The 16,717-nt window shown below is 33.0% G+C and overlaps 4 protein-coding genes and 1 pseudogene across 4 annotated transcripts; 3 read left to right on the top strand and 2 right to left on the bottom strand.

Annotated features, from left to right (window-relative positions):
• The first annotated feature begins 113 nt into the window (after nt 1–113).
• Nucleotides 114–4,533, top strand: LOC104737029 (uncharacterized). The gene is made up of 2 exons (XM_010457125.3): nt 114–304; nt 4,141–4,533. The coding sequence occupies exons 1-2, from the start codon at nt 183–185 to the stop codon at nt 4,382–4,384; spliced, it is 366 nt and encodes a 121-aa protein (XP_010455427.1). The 5' UTR covers nt 114–182; the 3' UTR covers nt 4,385–4,533.
• Nucleotides 4,534–5,145: 612 nt separating this feature from the next.
• On the top strand, nt 5,146–6,258 carry LOC104737028 (uncharacterized). The gene is made up of 2 exons (XM_010457124.3): nt 5,146–5,591; nt 5,889–6,258. The coding sequence occupies exons 1-2, from the start codon at nt 5,386–5,388 to the stop codon at nt 6,103–6,105; spliced, it is 423 nt and encodes a 140-aa protein (XP_010455426.1). The 5' UTR covers nt 5,146–5,385; the 3' UTR covers nt 6,106–6,258.
• Nucleotides 6,259–6,712: 454 nt separating this feature from the next.
• On the bottom strand, nt 6,713–7,112 carry LOC109128467 (uncharacterized). The gene has a single exon (XM_019234839.2). The coding sequence runs from the start codon at nt 7,049–7,051 to the stop codon at nt 6,782–6,784; it is 270 nt and encodes an 89-aa protein (XP_019090384.1). The 5' UTR covers nt 7,052–7,112; the 3' UTR covers nt 6,713–6,781.
• An 870-nt stretch (nt 7,113–7,982) lies between these two features.
• LOC147929800 (uncharacterized) lies at nt 7,983–10,198 on the bottom strand (annotated as a pseudogene).
• A 2,039-nt stretch (nt 10,199–12,237) lies between these two features.
• Nucleotides 12,238–15,506, top strand: LOC104737027 (uncharacterized). Its single transcript, XM_087482692.1, has 5 exons — nt 12,238–12,578; nt 14,124–14,180; nt 14,281–14,645; nt 14,728–14,769; nt 14,994–15,506. The coding sequence occupies exons 2-4, from the start codon at nt 14,143–14,145 to the stop codon at nt 14,742–14,744; spliced, it is 420 nt and encodes a 139-aa protein (XP_087338818.1). The 5' UTR covers nt 12,238–12,578; nt 14,124–14,142; the 3' UTR covers nt 14,745–14,769; nt 14,994–15,506.
• Nucleotides 15,507–16,717: the final 1,211 nt, after the last annotated feature.

Genomic DNA, 16,717 nt, shown 5'->3' with positions numbered 1-16,717 from the left:
ATTTTTCTCTGTTTGTCCTGTATGGGTAGATGTACTACGTTTCATTTTCGGAAATGTTACCCCACTTTCATGTTTAGGCAAAGGTTACTTTAAATACGAACATATGTTTTGTGATCAAGCATGCTCTAAACAACATCCTTTCATCTCTTCTTTCTTCTTTATTTAGTTTTAAGTTTTCAACTATGGAACTTAACCTTGATTCGATATTCGCTCCAGCGGTTCCCAATGAGATTCATGGAATCAAGCTCTTGAGACAAACTTCGGATGCTAAGCTCGCTGAACTCGGGGTTGCCTCTTGGCCTTTGTCGGTTTTCTTTCCTATACTCTTTTGAATTTTTTTTATAACTAGGCTTTTTAGTAGTGTTTTTACCCTTTTAAAGGTTTAAAGTACATCATAATTAACATGCGGAACCAACCAATTGCTTTCTATTCGTGTGGCATGTTAATGTTCATCTAGCCTGATAACAAGAAATAAAGCACTAGGCCATTAATTCCCACAGAGGTCGAGAATCCGTATTCATGTCATTTGAATCTATGAGGGTAAATAATGATAAGACTCATCATGAGAGCATTCTAACAACATCTTGACTTCTTGTCCGAAAAACCTATTGAAATTCATTTTGTTAGGTCTTATAACAGGAAAATATGTGAATTTTTGACTGATTTTATTTTTACAGATTTATGGATTCATCCCTCAAAAAATTGTTAACGTAATTTCTATGGATGAAAAATCCTTCTATAGAATCTGTCGAAAATGAGTAATTTGACCTATAATTGATAAATTGTCGTACGTCAGTTAAACTTTCTTTGAATTGTCTGAGAGGACCACCTTTTGTCAAAAAAGTCATCAGGTTAGAGTTCCAGGTTTTCTATAGATCAAAGAAACCACCTGACAAATGTAAAACCTATGAAATTTAGAATGACAAGACTAAGGTATTATAGTAACTAGGTTTTAAATCCACGCTACGCGTGGGTATATTTGATATATTTTGATGAAAACTATATATGATTGATGACGGTAGTAAAATATTATCTTATAAAAAAATTAAATTAGTATTAAGAAAAATGTTAAATTTCAGATACACAATTTTTTGAAAGATAAAAATCAGTTGTGTTATAAAATCAAATCTAATAAAAAAAATCATGAATTTAACTCGACATTCAGGCGAGGCGAATTAAACTGATGAACTCACATATCCTAAACCATTTCTTTGACTACCAGAAAAACAAAACAATTTTATCATCATGAATTTAACTCGTTTCATATTTAATTGATCGTTACCACCTATGTTTTCGTGTTTTTATTCAATGTTTTCTTATTCTTCATATTTTTTCTTGTCATTTCTATTATCAAATTTTGTGGTAATCGTCATCATTACTTTTATCGTCTGGTTCTTTTTCTTCTTCATCCTCGTCAACTTCTTCACATTCTTCCACTAAAAAACCTTTTTTAAGACTACCACACAACTTGTTAATCAATCAAACTCCAAGAACAAAATCATTTCTTTTCTCATAAAAATAAAAAATAAGATAAAAAATAAAAAATTAATGAAAGAATATCAACTCATCTATAAAATCATACACAAAATATGTTTTACTGCTCATAAGAAATAAAAATCACAAACGTAGATAAATAAGATAATTTATGTTTTACATAAATACTTATAATATTTTAAACTTTTAAATGGTTTCGAAATATAAATTTTGAACCTCTTAAAAAGTTTCAATATTTATAATATTTTGAACTTTTAAAATTTAAAAATTATAATATAATAAAACTTTTTAAAAGCTAATAACTTTTAAAAGTTTCAATATTTATAATATTTTAAACTTTTAAAATTTAAAAACTTTTTAAAAGGTAAGAACTTTTAAAAGTTTCAATATTTATAATATTAAAACTTTTCAAAATTTTAAATATTATAATTTATTTTTTGAAACTTTTTAAAGTTTTAATTTGATTAAATAAAAAACTGGATCAAACCGAATATACTTTTAAACTTGGACGCCTGATAAATCAAGCTTTCCTGTTCATTCGTTGTTGGAAGCATATTAATCTTATTTATACTAGTTCTGAATCATTGTCTAAAACATTTCTAGCCGATGTGGGATTTGTGCATAGTTCTTTTATTTCCATAAATTTAAAATTTTCCTTTTTCTAAAAAATTCTGGAAATTTAAAAAAATGTTAATGAATGACATGTCAAATCCTGATAGGTTGTTTAAAATAATTCTTAACATAGAAAATTCTAGGAATTTTTAAAAAGTTAATTAGTGAAATGTCTAATCCCTATTGGTGGTTTAAAATCTTAAGTGGACGTCTTTAGGAGCTTATAGCTTCTACTTTTTATTAGTATAGATTTATACATTTATTAATTTATCGCTAAATTAGTAATAATATTTTATAATTTATTTGCATAATTTCTTAATTTTCTTTGAAAAAAACTCGTATCAAAAATATTTTTGGGTATAATCAGTATATTTCTATAACCAATTACAAGTAAGAAATCCAGTATCATGTCTAACAGGTTAGAAATCCAGTATTTTGATTTAGTAAAACTATTAAAATTGAATTCTAACAAGAATTAATATAAAATTCAAGAAAAACAAACACCACAAGAGTCCTATTTAACTAAATTTTCTTACATATAAAAATTATTAATTTATAGGGAAAATTCCTAAAATAATTGACTTAATTAATATTTACCAGAAAAAAACATGAACTTTTTTCATTGCTAGAAAAACACGCAGACTAATTTCCAGTTAATAAAAATACATCAACTTTCCCGTTTTTCTGATTTCCTATCTATCGGTGTTAAGGCAGTCAACGACTTTAACAAAAACTTAAACATGGTAATTAGAAGAAAAACAAGAAAGTTGATGTATTATTTATCAACTGGAAATTAGTCTGCGTATGTACTTTATGGCAATAAAAAAGTTAGTATTTTTTTCTGGAAAATATTAATTAAGTCACATTTTTTTGTAAATTTTCCATTAATTTATAGTATTGATGAGATCATATTTACATAAAAATTTTAAAAATATATCTATGTATAATTTTATTAAATTGTGTCAACTGTTACACAAGCCAACTCGGACCAGATATATATATATATATATATATATTAATTTTCAATAAATATTATTTATCAAGTATTAATTTATACATGTTTTACTTAGATTGATTATATATGCTTTAAACATATGCAATCAAAACAGAAAATAAAGAAACAAACTAGATAGTTACCTTTGTGCCGTACAACACCGGAAATATTTGCATAAACTTTATTATAATTTGTTAATAATAAAATAATAGCAGAAATTTTATTTGATTTACTCTATACATTTTATAACCTTTTAAATTTAATTTACTTTGTTTCATATTTTGATTTCAACCCGTCTTTGGTACATGAAACAATGTTCAAATTCATGAATTATATAAATTTGTAAAATCCAGAATATAAAAAAAATGTTTTGAAGCGGTCACCTTTAGAAATTTTGATGTAACTTTTTGATTTATTTTTAGTTGTATATACTATACTGAATAAAATATAACATTTGTGATTTCTTAGATTTTAATAAGAAAAAATTATTTAATAAAATATGTATAATATTCAATATATCTCAAATAAAAGCAATGTTATATTTTAGTTTTAAAATATATCTGTCATTATTAAACGATTTAGGGATGAATATATTTAATTTTAGTTTTATTATTGTTCAAAATAGTTTGTTACTATTTCTTAAGATTTTTGAAACAATAAATGAGATCTTTCAAACAATTTCATTAAATAATTTCCAAAATATTATTTTGTTATGTTATAAACTAATATAAGCTTTTCTTTTGTTACTTATTGAATTAATTAAAATATAATAACATTTTTGTAATATGCCACTAGGGTTAAACTTTTATCAACATTGGGTAAATAAGTATATAGAGATTAAAGATGTGATCTTGTTCTATCATCTATGGTGGGACTTAACCCTAAAAAAAAATAAACAAAGAAATTGTTTCATTAAAAAGAAAAAAAAAATGAAAACACTCATCAAACCTTGGAAAGTTAGAATAAGTAGATTTAAAAGTCATGTTGAGTCATAAGTACATGTATATGGTTTGACTAACTGCGAGATCATACTTAAGCAGATGGGAAAGCATTCCACGCAAATTTCCATGGCAGTTTAAGAACACAGAAACGATGTACTTCGTCGAGGGGCAGTTGAAGGTGAAGGTAGAAGAGCATCACAAAGAAGGAGAAGCCTTAGAATTAATGGCAGGGGATTTGGTTGTGTTTCCTAAAGACATGAAAGTTTTTGTGGATGTAACTGAAGAAGTGAAGAAACGTTATTATAGAGGAGAGGGAGAGATTGTAGAATCTGAATTACCTTAATATATATATTAAAGGGATTTTAATCTCTTATCCTCATAAGGCTACTAGAGTCTATACAAGTAAGTTTGTATCTTGTAATCATATCTTTTACAATGTTGAATGCATTATGGAATAATAAAAGATGACTCGGGTTTCTTTCGAGGTCACAATGCAAGGAGTGTATTTGCATTAGAACCATATTAAATTAACATAAAAAATATTGTATTTTAAGATTTGAATTTTTTTTTTTGACATATAATTTAGTCTATTTTTCAAAAATTGGACAAAGTTTATAACTTTTTTGACTATTTTTAAGCCGATTCTGCTTAGATCACTGGTTTGGATGTTGTCACGAGTCATCAAAGTTACATTTGAATTTGATCCATCATCCACGAGGGGGTGTTTATATTGTTCTGCAGCATAGTTGATGAAGAGGCAGTGACTGGATTGAGGCTTTGAATATATTCTTGTGAGGTTAACCATTCTTGGCCAAAGCCAGATTATTTTCCACCATTCCACATGTGTTTTCGCTTGAAATTTGCGCTTGTTGCTAGTGCTTCTACTAACAATCGCCACAGAAAAATGTTTAATATTTGGGACTGTCCGTTTTTAAATTGCATACTACACCTTAAGCTTTGTATCACATGGTAAAGCCAGTCTAGTTGTGCTATAAATCCGGTTATATCTAAAAAAAAAACATATATTTCAGTTAACCAAAAACCAAACTAATCTGAAGCTCTTACTTAACCAAATTAAATTTAACATCTCGCCGTTTGATTCTTAACCAATAACCGAAGCCGAACCGAACAACCAAAAATCTCAATTAAAGTTTGGTTCGGTTCTTTATCTCTCAGGGCTTCATATACTCAAAAAGTCAACCATCTCTGCCTCACCCATTCACCAGTTTCAGTTTTCAACTCTCAGATTTAGTAAATTCGAAGAGACCATCTCTTGCAAAAAAAGCTTGAATCTTTGGCTTCTACTACATCTATTTCTACACTCAGAGTTTGTGAAAAATCCAAATGGGTAATCATTTTCTAACTCTGTCTCTGCTTCTCGTAACAGTCTGCGTTTGCGTTCCCTTCATCACCACGAAGCTTAACCCTAAAGAAGCAATCCTCTCTATCTCCTCCGATTCTGAGTTTCCTATTAATATCCACGGAGTCAAGATCTTGCGTCAAGCTTCTGATACCAAACTTGCTCAACTAGGCGTCTCCTCTTGGCCCAAGTCTGTAACTTTCTCTTATCTCTCTCTCTCTCTTTCAATGACGTTGATAGAGAACTAGGGTTTTAACAAGCAGAACTGTTAGTGTTGATCTAATCTGAGTATTTTAGGTGATCAGGAGTCAGGACAGTTTGATTTCTTGCTGCAAGAATCTGTATTTAGAGTCTAATTGTGTCTGAGAACATGTAGATTTGTGTTAGTGTGTACATTTTGTGAATTGATAGCTTAATTGGAAATAGACGAAAAAAAATGAGAAAGAGATCACATTTTAGACTGAGTTGTGATGTGCATTTGTGTAAGGTGGGAAGGAGCTCCAAGCAAGTTTCCATGGGAGTTTACAAAGACAGAGACGATGTTTTTCGTAGAAGGGAAAGTGAAAGTGAATGTCGACGGATTCAACGAAAAAGATGAAACCTTTGAGATAGGGAAAGGAGATGTGGTTGTCTTCCCTAAAGACATGAAAGTTGTCTGGGAGATTACTGAAGCTGTGAAGAAATGTTATAGCTTAAAGGAGTAGTAAGTGACTTCACATTTGATGTTTGTTTGTTGTGTTGTATCTTTGAACTAAGCCGATCTGTGTTGATGGGGGATTATGATACTTAGACTAATGGAAAGGACCGTTGTTATAATTGTCTTGCAAGTTAGTGAAAACTACCCCACATGTTGAATCTTTGGCTTCTCTTTCATTCATTCAAGACTCACTGTTGTGTAAATCTAATGGGAAACTCTAAAGAAGCAATCTTATCTCTCTTAAATTCTGAGGTTTCCACTGTAATTTACGGAGTTAAGATCCTACATCAGGTTCTGGATACTAAACTTACTCAACTAGATAACACTTCTTGGACCAAGTCAGTCCCTCTAGGTTAGTTTCAGTACACACAATCCTAATTTCATGGACTTGCAATGTCTCACTATGCTGAGCTTGTGGACTTGTGTCATGTGTGCTAAAAGAAGAGTATATTCCACAATGACAAAAACTAAAAAGTTCAATTATGACTGAAACATGTAAATTTTGTGTTACTCTCTTCAAATCGTTGGTTTATTAGCTTGGTTGACTTGAAATTTTTGCAATCTTGATTTTATTTTAGATTTCTTGAAATGTTTGTTTTATGTTGAAACCAAAATTGAATATGAAATAATGATGTTTCAATGAATTTTCATAGAAGTATAAAAATTATATATTATACAAAATTTTAATTAGGACCCCAACAGCTCAAGTACATGACAGTTCTAAGCGAATCTTCAGTCTTCTTGGCCTTCTCACTCTCAGCAGAGGAGATAACCCCAGCAGAGACAGAAGAAGAAGGCCTTTTCCCTTGAGAAGAAGATCTAACGTTGTTACGGAGATGATGGTTCACAGACCGGAGTATGTAGTTCCAACGACAAAGACCTAGTTTGTCTTTTAACGCCTCTACGGCTCCAATGCTCACTGCCACTGTCCATGCTTTGCTAGTAGAACTCATCTTTTGTTTAGAGTTTTTTGTATACACCTTCCTGCGTTTTTTTTATGTGTTTTACGTTTTAGAGAATTGTTTGTTTTGATGATGTGTAGAGAAAGTGAAGTGGATTGGTGTGTTTATGTAAAGAGAGAAGAAGCCAACAATATTGGATTTGGATGTGAAGTTGGGGAGTTTTAAAAATAGAAACCAAGAGGCGTTTGGCTGGTGGTTTGATACATTTTCCTCTTGTCTGGATATTGTAAATGACGGTTTTAGCCTTTTTTAAGGGAACAATGTCTGGAAAGCCACAATCGGGGCAAAAAAAATTTACAATGCCAGTGCTCTAATAATTAATTTCCGGATGAATATTTTTAATGGACAGAAATTATGAAAAGACTAAAAAACCTAACAAAAATCAAAAAACTACAAACCCAACCAGAGAATCCGATCCAAGCTTATATCCGACCCAAAAACATAAATCAGTTCGGATCCATCCCAATCCGATAATTGAAAACAGTACACTATTGTACTAGTTATACCTTCTGAATCACATAATTGAAAACAATATATAATTGTACTAGTTGTACCTTTCGATATACTTAATTGAAACAATACACAATTGTAATAGTTGTATCTTCCGAATTACTTAATTGGAAAACAATACACAATTGTACTTAACTGAAAACAATACATAAAATTCCGAATACATGTCGATGACCAGATCCCGTCAATACCAAAATCTTGTTTCAACATCAATCGAATCAAGGGTGTTGCAAATTTTTTTCCAAATCTATGCCACAAGTACGCTTGTTCTTCTTTTCCTCTTTCGGCGACGTTCTCCAGCAGATGGAAACCAAGTTTCTTGAGTTCTTCCACTTTTTGGTGTATAATCCGGCGGTTTTGCAGACATGGCCTCAACTTCTGCAGGAACATTCCAATAAGACACATGTGGAACTTAATAAATTGTTCTATAATATGCCAAAGCCCACATCTCTATCAAGTAATACTTAGAGCATAGACCATAGATGTTGATATCAGCTGTTCTCCATTCATTCCTCATGAGCTTTCTCGCTGCGGCTATAACATGTACACAAGGGTACTTGTCTATGTCAAAACATCTGTAGGAGCATCTTTTCAGCTTCAAATCAACCAAATAAGTCACACCATCAAGTCCAATTACGCTATATTCAAGCTCCAAACTGTTAAGCTCAGTCACGGACAACTTTGCTGCAGTTGCACATCGCTCGTGCAATATATTCTCCATATATGGCACCACATGTGTTGTGTCGGGAGCAGAAGCAGCCTCTTCCCTATGTTTGTTGAACCATTCAGAGATTTTCTCGACAATTGCATCAATCATAGGTCACAAATGTAACTTCCTTGTAGGTCGAAATGTACTGTTTAGTGATTCTGCTTGATTGCTAGTAACTATTTTGTACTTATCTCCTTCAAATTGGCACATTGCCCATTTGTCAATCTTGGTTCTCTCATCTAGAAATTTAGCTGCTTTTGGGAACCTGCTCCTAAAATCAGCATACTCTTTGTCGAACTCAATTTTGGTATAAAGATTAGCACAGTCCCTGAATTTTTCTGCGGCGATATCCTTGTCATGCGTAACCTTATCTTTTATGTTTTGCGACAAATGCCAAACACAATTGCAATGATATTCGCTCGGGTACAAATCCACCACAGCCTTGATAATGCTTGAATGTCTGTCACTTATAAAAACCAATCCAGGAATATCTGGTATAACGCTTTTCAAGTTTGTCAAAAACCAGTTCCAACTATCATTATTCTCACTATCAATTACACCAAAGGCAAGGGGGTATTGGTGTTGATTAGGATCCTGAGCTGTTGCAAAAACTAACATACCACCATAGACAGTCTTAAGGAAAGTTGCGTCCATAACTATCACTTTCCTCATTGCACTGAACCCTTCAATGCTAGCGCCCAAAGCGATGAATATGTACTTGAACCTATTTTCTTCATCCAATTTCAAACTTGTTACTGACCCAGGATTGACCTCCCTTAACATGTGAAAATAAGAATACAACATCTTGTAACTTGTTTCAGGCTCCCCCGAACATCACTAACATGTTGTTTTTTTCCTCTCAAGGCGGTAGAGTAGGAACAATCCAAACCAAGTCTTCCTTGAACAAGAGTTATGATATTTTTCGGAGTCGGTGTATCAAACTTACCTGGATAGTCTGTATGCAAAACACTTGCTACCAATCGTGGTGTGCCTTTTTGTTTGACATAACTTGTACTCTCAACACACCGAGAGCATGTATGCATCTTTCTATGTACCCTAACACTCCAAAAATATGATTTCTCAACTTTTGCAACTAGTAAGTACCATTTGCAACCTATTGCAGCTTGAGTACATCGTACCATAAGTCGCGTCGGTTCTGACTTAACTGCCTTGACACTAAAACAATTCTCATTTGAAGCTCTGTTTAACAAATCCCAAACCGCCTCCTTAGAAGCAAATTCTTGGTCTATTTTCAAACCCATAACATCTTCCCATTCTTTAACAACATGCACTTTTTCTTTAAATGAAAGCTCAACATATTCATGCCTAACATCCACAAAGTCATCCATCGGGTGATCCACATCCACAATTTCTTTACCTGATACATTCTCACAATCATCATTATTAGCATTCTCCATCAACTCCTCAATGATCGGTTCATTCTGTTGATCCCCCTCTTTGTGAATAGTCAAGATTGTTGCATCATTAACTACATCATCAACTCTACCATTGGATTCCAACACCACATAATTAACACCATATGAACTTCCTCGCTCTGCTCTTGAAAGTTGCTCGCCCCCCTCCATAAGTTCTGACTCACCAGATAACTCCACACGCAAAACTGGTCTTAACCCATCTTTATCCAATGAAGTTAAAAATACATAAACATCCTCTTCATCGCAAATATTTGACTCTCTTCGACCTTCACATAGACTGTAACTCAATCTCACCATTCTTGTGGCTCTATCTAATACAATCTTCTTACAGATCTTATCCAATAGCACTGAATAAGTTATCTTCTCTAACGATGATGTCTTCAACAATACAACATATAAAGAGCTTTTGGAAATCCACTCATGCTCTACTGAATATGATCCTCTATAGTGAAAATGTACGTTTACTAGGATGTTCTTCTTCATCGACACCTGAAAATAGAACAAACTATATAACAATTACGATTTCCAGAAACAACTATAACTCATGTGTACTAGCTGTCCCAAGTTGTCCTAAAAACAGTAACAGTGGAACCTTCGTCCGTCTGCAACTTTCGTAACATCCAATAACATCTACCAACTGGGAAACTACACTCCCCACTATAAACAATACAATTACCCAACTACATTCTAATAATTACCAATGCATATAAAAATCCATTCCATAATTTTAATTTCACTCATCTCACATTCTTTCTCCAATTGTGGATGATAGGAGAATTATTATTTTGACTTACCAACTGAAAGATCGGGGGCAGCGACTGACATGTGGGGTAATTCAAGCAACACAAGTTGAAGAGATCGGAAATGGAACTGAACAAGAAATCGGGGAAATGGAACTAAACAAGAAATCGGGGCTCGTTTTAATTTCTCACCCTTAGATCTAGAAACGGGTTGGATCGGATAGAGAGGGGAAGCGGGTGGATTCAGAACTGATTTTTTTATCTTTTATTTTAAATCAATTATATTTCCTTCTCCTTCATTAAGGGTAATTCAGAAATATCACATACTTCTATGGCATACAGATTAAACACTGGCATGCCAGATTTTTTTTTTTCTTTTATGGCATTTTGACATGTTCCCCCATTTTAAGAAGCAACTGGATAAAGGAGTAAAATTGTGAATTTGATAGCTCATTGATTAAATGAGTGTGCCACTATGTATGCGCACCTCGGCACCTGGTTTGTTTGTGCCTTAGTGGGATTTTTTCGGTGTATCTCGTGTTTTGTCATACCTTCCAAAATGGTTTTTTTTTTACCACTTGGACCAATATATATATATATATATATATATATATATATATATATATATATATATATATATATATATATACAAAAAATCAAAATCACATTGCCATTGCCATCCAAAAAGAAAAATAAAGCATAACCACAATGTTCTGTGCAAATAAACAGCCAAATTCGAGAAAAAGTTTCTCCCTCCATTTTTATTTATTTGTCATTCTAGCCATAACTTTTTGGTTCAATTTACTTGTCATTCTCAGTTTTCAATGCACTTTTTAATAGAAATTATCTTATTTACCCTTCACTATATAAATAAAATATTAAATGCTTAAATTTAATGTTCAAATAAAGGTATAATAGACTATTTATATATTTCTTAATATGTGTGAAACAACCTAGAATGACAACTAAAAACCCCAGAAGGAGTATTAGACTTTCAGTCCCGATAGAATCAAATAGTAACTAGAATTATTAATGTTTTTACCGTATTATAAAGAAAAATATTTTTTTTTTGGTATATATGGAGAGATTTGTTCTGTTTTTCTTCCTATTTTCAATGAATATTTATTTTTATTATTAAATACAATAACATTTTATAATTTAAAACTTAGTTTTCGAAGTTAGTAACTCATGTGATAGTGATACAGTCATTTTTATCCATTAACTATTTTGTTTCAACAAATTTAAAAATTAAGTAGATAATTATAAAAAAAATATTTTTTAAACAACATAAAAACATAATTTTTATTTTAAGTTATAAATTTTATAAAAATAATAAGGAAATTATTATACAATTAATTAATCTGATACCATAATTAAAGAAAATCTATAGTTAATTATTAATGAGATAATTGCTTTTTGTAGACCTTTATTTGGTCTTGAATGTAGACCCTATTCGATATTTGAAAAACATAACCACTAAAGCACATATATATTATTTACATGTAACTTAAAGCACATATATATTATTTACATATTATACATATATTTTTCTTTTAGTTTCTTGGCATAAAAAATTTGAAAAAATACTAAATTTATATGAATTTTTGATAAATTTAAGATAATGATAAATTCTCTCAAAAAAAATTTGGACGAACTTAATAAAAAAAAAACGGCAGCAATAAAATAGGCAAAAGTGTCATTGTCAACCTTAATTAGTCACTCTTAAGGCCTTCTCTATCGGTAGGTTTTAAGAGGGGATATAACTGAAAAGAAGAAAAAAATAAATCAGAAACAAAGAAAAAAATTAAGAGGCTCTCTTATATAGTATACTGGATTTGATAATAAGAGACGGTACGTGACACTTATTTATTGGACAAATTCGATTGATTATTTTCTTTCTCTTCCTCTCTCCCTCTCTTTGTTTATCTGTCTCTCGATCGAAGTCGTGAATTGGCTATGGAAGAAGATGGAATCAAAGAAGATGGAATCAGAGGAGATTCGGGTCGGAGGATATTTTTGATGGTCGATTGATTTTTATTCTTTCTCTTCCTCTCCCTCTCTCTCCCTCGATTGAACTCGGAGGAGATTGAATTCAGAGATTGCCCTTCGCCTTTTTGATTCCGGTGAGTTTTTCGATTTCTAATCTCCTCATTCAATTTTTTTTTTTTGTTTTTGGTGTAAATTGTTCCAAAACATTGGATTGTCGTGCATATGATTCTCTGTTTTTATTGGTGTTTGTGTGATCAACTTTTGAACTTTCGAACTGGGTTTGGTGGCTTGAAGGTGTTTCATGTTTGTTCTTTTCGCAATTGGCTAAATCCCAAACCGAGAATTCACAATTTCAGAGATGCAAGAGATAGTATGAACTAGTAAAACGATGTAGATTCTGAAGATGTTGTGTTGAATGAAGTTTTATAAGGTTTAGAACATGTGGTGAAATTTCTACTAAGTGGCTGTAATGGATGAAACATGGATAGAGAGATACATCATAGATGTCACAGTGATGGTGCAATAGTTTAGACAAAGATAGTGGACAAAGCTGATACGAAGGATGAAGTATTACTTGATACATATGTTGGTAGAGCAAAGCTTAAGTAGCGTTTGGTGATCGTGCTGACACAGTGATTGACACAAAGCAGAGAAGAAGATAAGGTGTTGAATCAAGAACTCTGCAGTTAGATATATCAGAGGAGCAGTTAGATGTATCAAACGTCTGAAGCAGTTCTTGTACTTGTCCGACGTTAATACATGAAGTAGTACAAGAAGCTGAATTGAAGAGTTTGAGTACAGAAGCTTAAGGCCGACTTGGACAAGCCAAGTAAGCCAAGTGGCGGTTGTTGAGCTGGATGAACATCTTGAATGGAAGATTCAAGATGGGATCATGGAGAGAAACTTTCCTTTTTGTTGTATAATAGGAATTTCCTTTTTGTTGTATAATAGGAAATTCCTATTTGTTGTATAATAGGCAAATTGTCAATCCTAGGGGTTGTACAATTGTTAATCTCTCAATTCCTATTTGTTGTATAATAGGAAAGTTGCTAACCCTAGGGGTTGGGCAATTGATATAATACTGAGAAGGCGCTTCATGAAGACTTGCGCGCTTCAAGGTAGTTTCAAGAGATGCACACAAGATGTGTGGTGTCGCCCCATCAACAAGATAGAGATATCTTTTGATGGTTTTGTTGCAGATCTACACTAGTCGGAAAAGACAATTAGTGGTAGTCTTCTTTCATTGTAATTCTAGGAAAGAGTGGTGGTTGCCATATAGCAATTGTAGGTTGCAGCCTTTTCTAGTGAATGAATTCTGGACTAGGTCCCGGGGATGTAGGTTATCCGAACCCCGTTAACAAAACTTGTGTCTTATTTACTTTATGCTCATACATACTCAGAGTCGATCATACACGTAATTAGACTTAGCCACAAATATGTGTTTTCAGATTCGTCTCAAAAGAAGGTTTCTTCTCTTTCTGGTTTTATATGTTCGTGTGTGAATTTAGGAACATAATTTGTAACTTAGATGGAGGAAATCTCAAGTGCTTTGGTTTTGAAGCAATCTCTTTGCTTATTAGGGCTTTGTGAAAGTTTCAACCTTTAATGCTCCGATGGAAAGAAGTTCTAAACTTTGTTTTGTCTTTTGCTGTCTTTGGTAACTTTTAAAAACCTTGTAGGTGGCTGTTGGGTATTGATATGTCTGAATCCAAGGACCACTCTCCGGGAAAGACTGAGTGAGTTCATTACCAAGTTTCTATTTTGCTATTCCCTTTGGTTTAGCTGATTGATTATATGACTATGAGCTCTTGTTCTTTGTTTTCCTTTGTAAAACAGATTCGTCCCTGAAGCAGACCCGACATGCCATGAAAAGAAACTTAAAGGTTCGAGAATGATACATCAACTGAAAACCAGTAGATTTGGTCAGAGTCGAAGTGATCTGATCAACGTAGTGAGGCAAACTATGGAGAAGATGCTCTCAGAACTTTCTGCAGGGGATAAACTACAGGAGCGATTGGCTAAAGCGTTGTCATTGGTAGATTTATCACTTAAGCTAAGTCCTGGCTACAAAACTACTGCTGCCACAGATTTTTTTCGGTTGCAGAACGAGATAGTGAAGGCAGTCTGGTTACTCTGTAAGGTCAGGTTTCCTGAGCTGAAAAGATTGCATCTTTTTTTAGACCCGGAAGCTGAAGGAGGAGGTAAACAAATCTTCCTTTCACTTCCTAACTCCCCCCTTGATATCTAGTTTTCTATTTATGACATATATAACTGTTTGGACAGATCAAGTTGCAAAATGAAGAGGAAGGTCGTGGTGACTGATAGGTCAGTCTCATTTGCAACTTACTGCACTTGTTCTTATTTGTAGCTGTAGTATTTAAATGCCCCAATCTGCTTTCTTATCTAATCATGGTTTTTTTCTTTTTGCTATTCATCTACATGTGGCTATTGATAATGCTAACTACAAAGGCTAAACATTTTAGAGATTAGCTGCTTTCAGTATGAATTAGACGTGAATTGCTGCTGCTTTTTTTTTTGTTCAACTGTAGATGGTGATTTGATTTGCATCATGTTCTGGTTCTTCGTCGGGAAGAGAAACTATCGAGTACTTAGATCAAACAGAGGGTTTTGTTGGTTCTCCTTAGGATAAAAAGGTCGGTTATGTGAAATTGAAGAATACTCTTAAAACATATGCTCAAGTTTCAATGAGAGAGAAAGGAGAAGGTGATCAATCGGTTGGATCAAGCTTCTATCAAGAACAACTTTAATAGTAAAGCTGGTTTTGAATTTGGGAGTCATGGAGCTCATATATAAGTGGAATCATTGTTTGACTCTTCAGAAAATTTCAGGTTTTTTGGAGACAGACATGAATTTAGAGTATTGGAGGAATCGTGGAGGTTGATTCCATGGATTTGATTATGCTTTGTGACGATAATTAAAGAGTGGATTTCTAGCTATTGTGAATGGATTTCTAGCTGTTGTGATGACTAGAAAGAATGAGTTATGGTAAACGTTGGTTCGAAACTACAGATGAATTAAAGAAAATATGTGATTCAAAAGAAGCCATATGACCGTTGTGAGCTCAGGAGCGAGAAAAAAAAAAAAAATCAGAGAGGTGGTTTGTGATCAGAATCATGTCGAGGAAGAGAGGAAATTTATCAATCTGAGTTTGCGTACAGAATCTTGGTCCAAAAATCTAGTATAATCACATCAGGCCCAGAAAGAGCCCACTTAGAGCAGGAAAATAAAACGCGAAATCCACCCATCTGTAGACTTTTTCTCTGGTTCGTCACTTGGATAATGAGAAGAAAACATCTGTTCAATAGCTCGTGAAATCAAATGTCCAATTCTGAAAATTGACAAGTCTCTCTAGCAGATTTTTGCAAAATCGACAGTTTAAAGGACTCCCAACATCGTTAATATTACACACGCTTCGAAGAAGAAGAGGAAGATATCAAGAGCGTTTTCTACATGATTGTTGGAATTTGAAAGGAAGCAAAGTGTTTATAGTTGGAGAATCTTTCAAGCAAAGGTGTATTCAACTTCTGGTTAAAAGAATTCATCGAGATGAGAAAGAACCACAGAATGAGATGATTGCTGCAGTACATTGTTGTAGCGGTGTTAAACCATTCCGGAAGGTTGCATCCTTTTTTGGTTGAAAATATGGAACTTCTTCACTGAGACGATTCACAATACGCAAGAACAATGACTTGTTCATTCGAAACCGTCTGCGAAATTGCCTCTCCGTGTAAGTTGGATTATCAGTAAAATAATCGTTCCACAAGCGTTCGTGCCCTTCTTCCTGTTTTCTATCGATATATGTACGTTTATTCCTTTCGGCCGGAATTTTCTCTTCAGCAGCTTCAAATTGATGGTCAAATTGCTCTTGAAAAAATCGTCGGATATATGAATCGACAAAAGAAGAGAATTTTAACGGATTTGTCAGAAAAGCTATGCAAAGATCGCTTTCTACATGGAAGAGCTCTCGATTTTGGTGTTTTAATGGCCGGAATACAAACCTTAGTCTGCGAAGATGTAGAAATCGAAGCTTTCGCCGTTGTGTCTCCAAGTAATGAGCTATCTTCATATTCTTCCTTCGACTGTACAAACAAGACCAAGCAAGCTAAAGAATCGTTGAGGACAGTTATGTTGGAACCCGAGTTGATATAGAATCGGAGAGATTTGTAAACTCTAATCATGGAGTTTTGACAATGTCTCTTTTGAGGTTTAAAACCCTAAGAAAATGTATATAATTAGCTCTGTATAAATGACT

This window comes from Camelina sativa, chromosome 13 (genome assembly GCF_030686135.1).
Source record: "Camelina sativa cultivar CO46 ecotype springtype chromosome 13, ASM3068613v1".
Lineage (NCBI taxonomy): Eukaryota > Viridiplantae > Streptophyta > Magnoliopsida > Brassicales > Brassicaceae > Camelina > Camelina sativa.
The sequence above is the reverse complement of the archived record's forward strand: the minus strand, read 5'-3'. Positions and strand labels throughout refer to the sequence as shown.

Coding starts and splice junctions, on each gene's coding strand:
- LOC104737028 (XM_010457124.3), top strand. CDS start 5,386: ATGGGTAATCATTTTCTAACTCTGTCTCTGCTTCTCGTAACAGTCTGC. Junction 5,592..5,888: donor GGCGTCTCCTCTTGGCCCAA/GTCTGTAACTTT, acceptor CATTTGTGTAAG/GTGGGAAGGAGCTCCAAGCA.
- LOC104737029 (XM_010457125.3), top strand. CDS start 183: ATGGAACTTAACCTTGATTCGATATTCGCTCCAGCGGTTCCCAATGAG. Junction 305..4,140: donor GGGGTTGCCTCTTGGCCTTT/GTCGGTTTTCTT, acceptor ATACTTAAGCAG/ATGGGAAAGCATTCCACGCA.
- LOC109128467 (XM_019234839.2), bottom strand. CDS start 7,051: ATGAGTTCTACTAGCAAAGCATGGACAGTGGCAGTGAGCATTGGAGCC.
- LOC104737027 (XM_087482692.1), top strand. CDS start 14,143: ATGTCTGAATCCAAGGACCACTCTCCGGGAAAGACTGA. Junction 14,181..14,280: donor CACTCTCCGGGAAAGACTGA/GTGAGTTCATTA, acceptor TTTGTAAAACAG/ATTCGTCCCTGAAGCAGACC.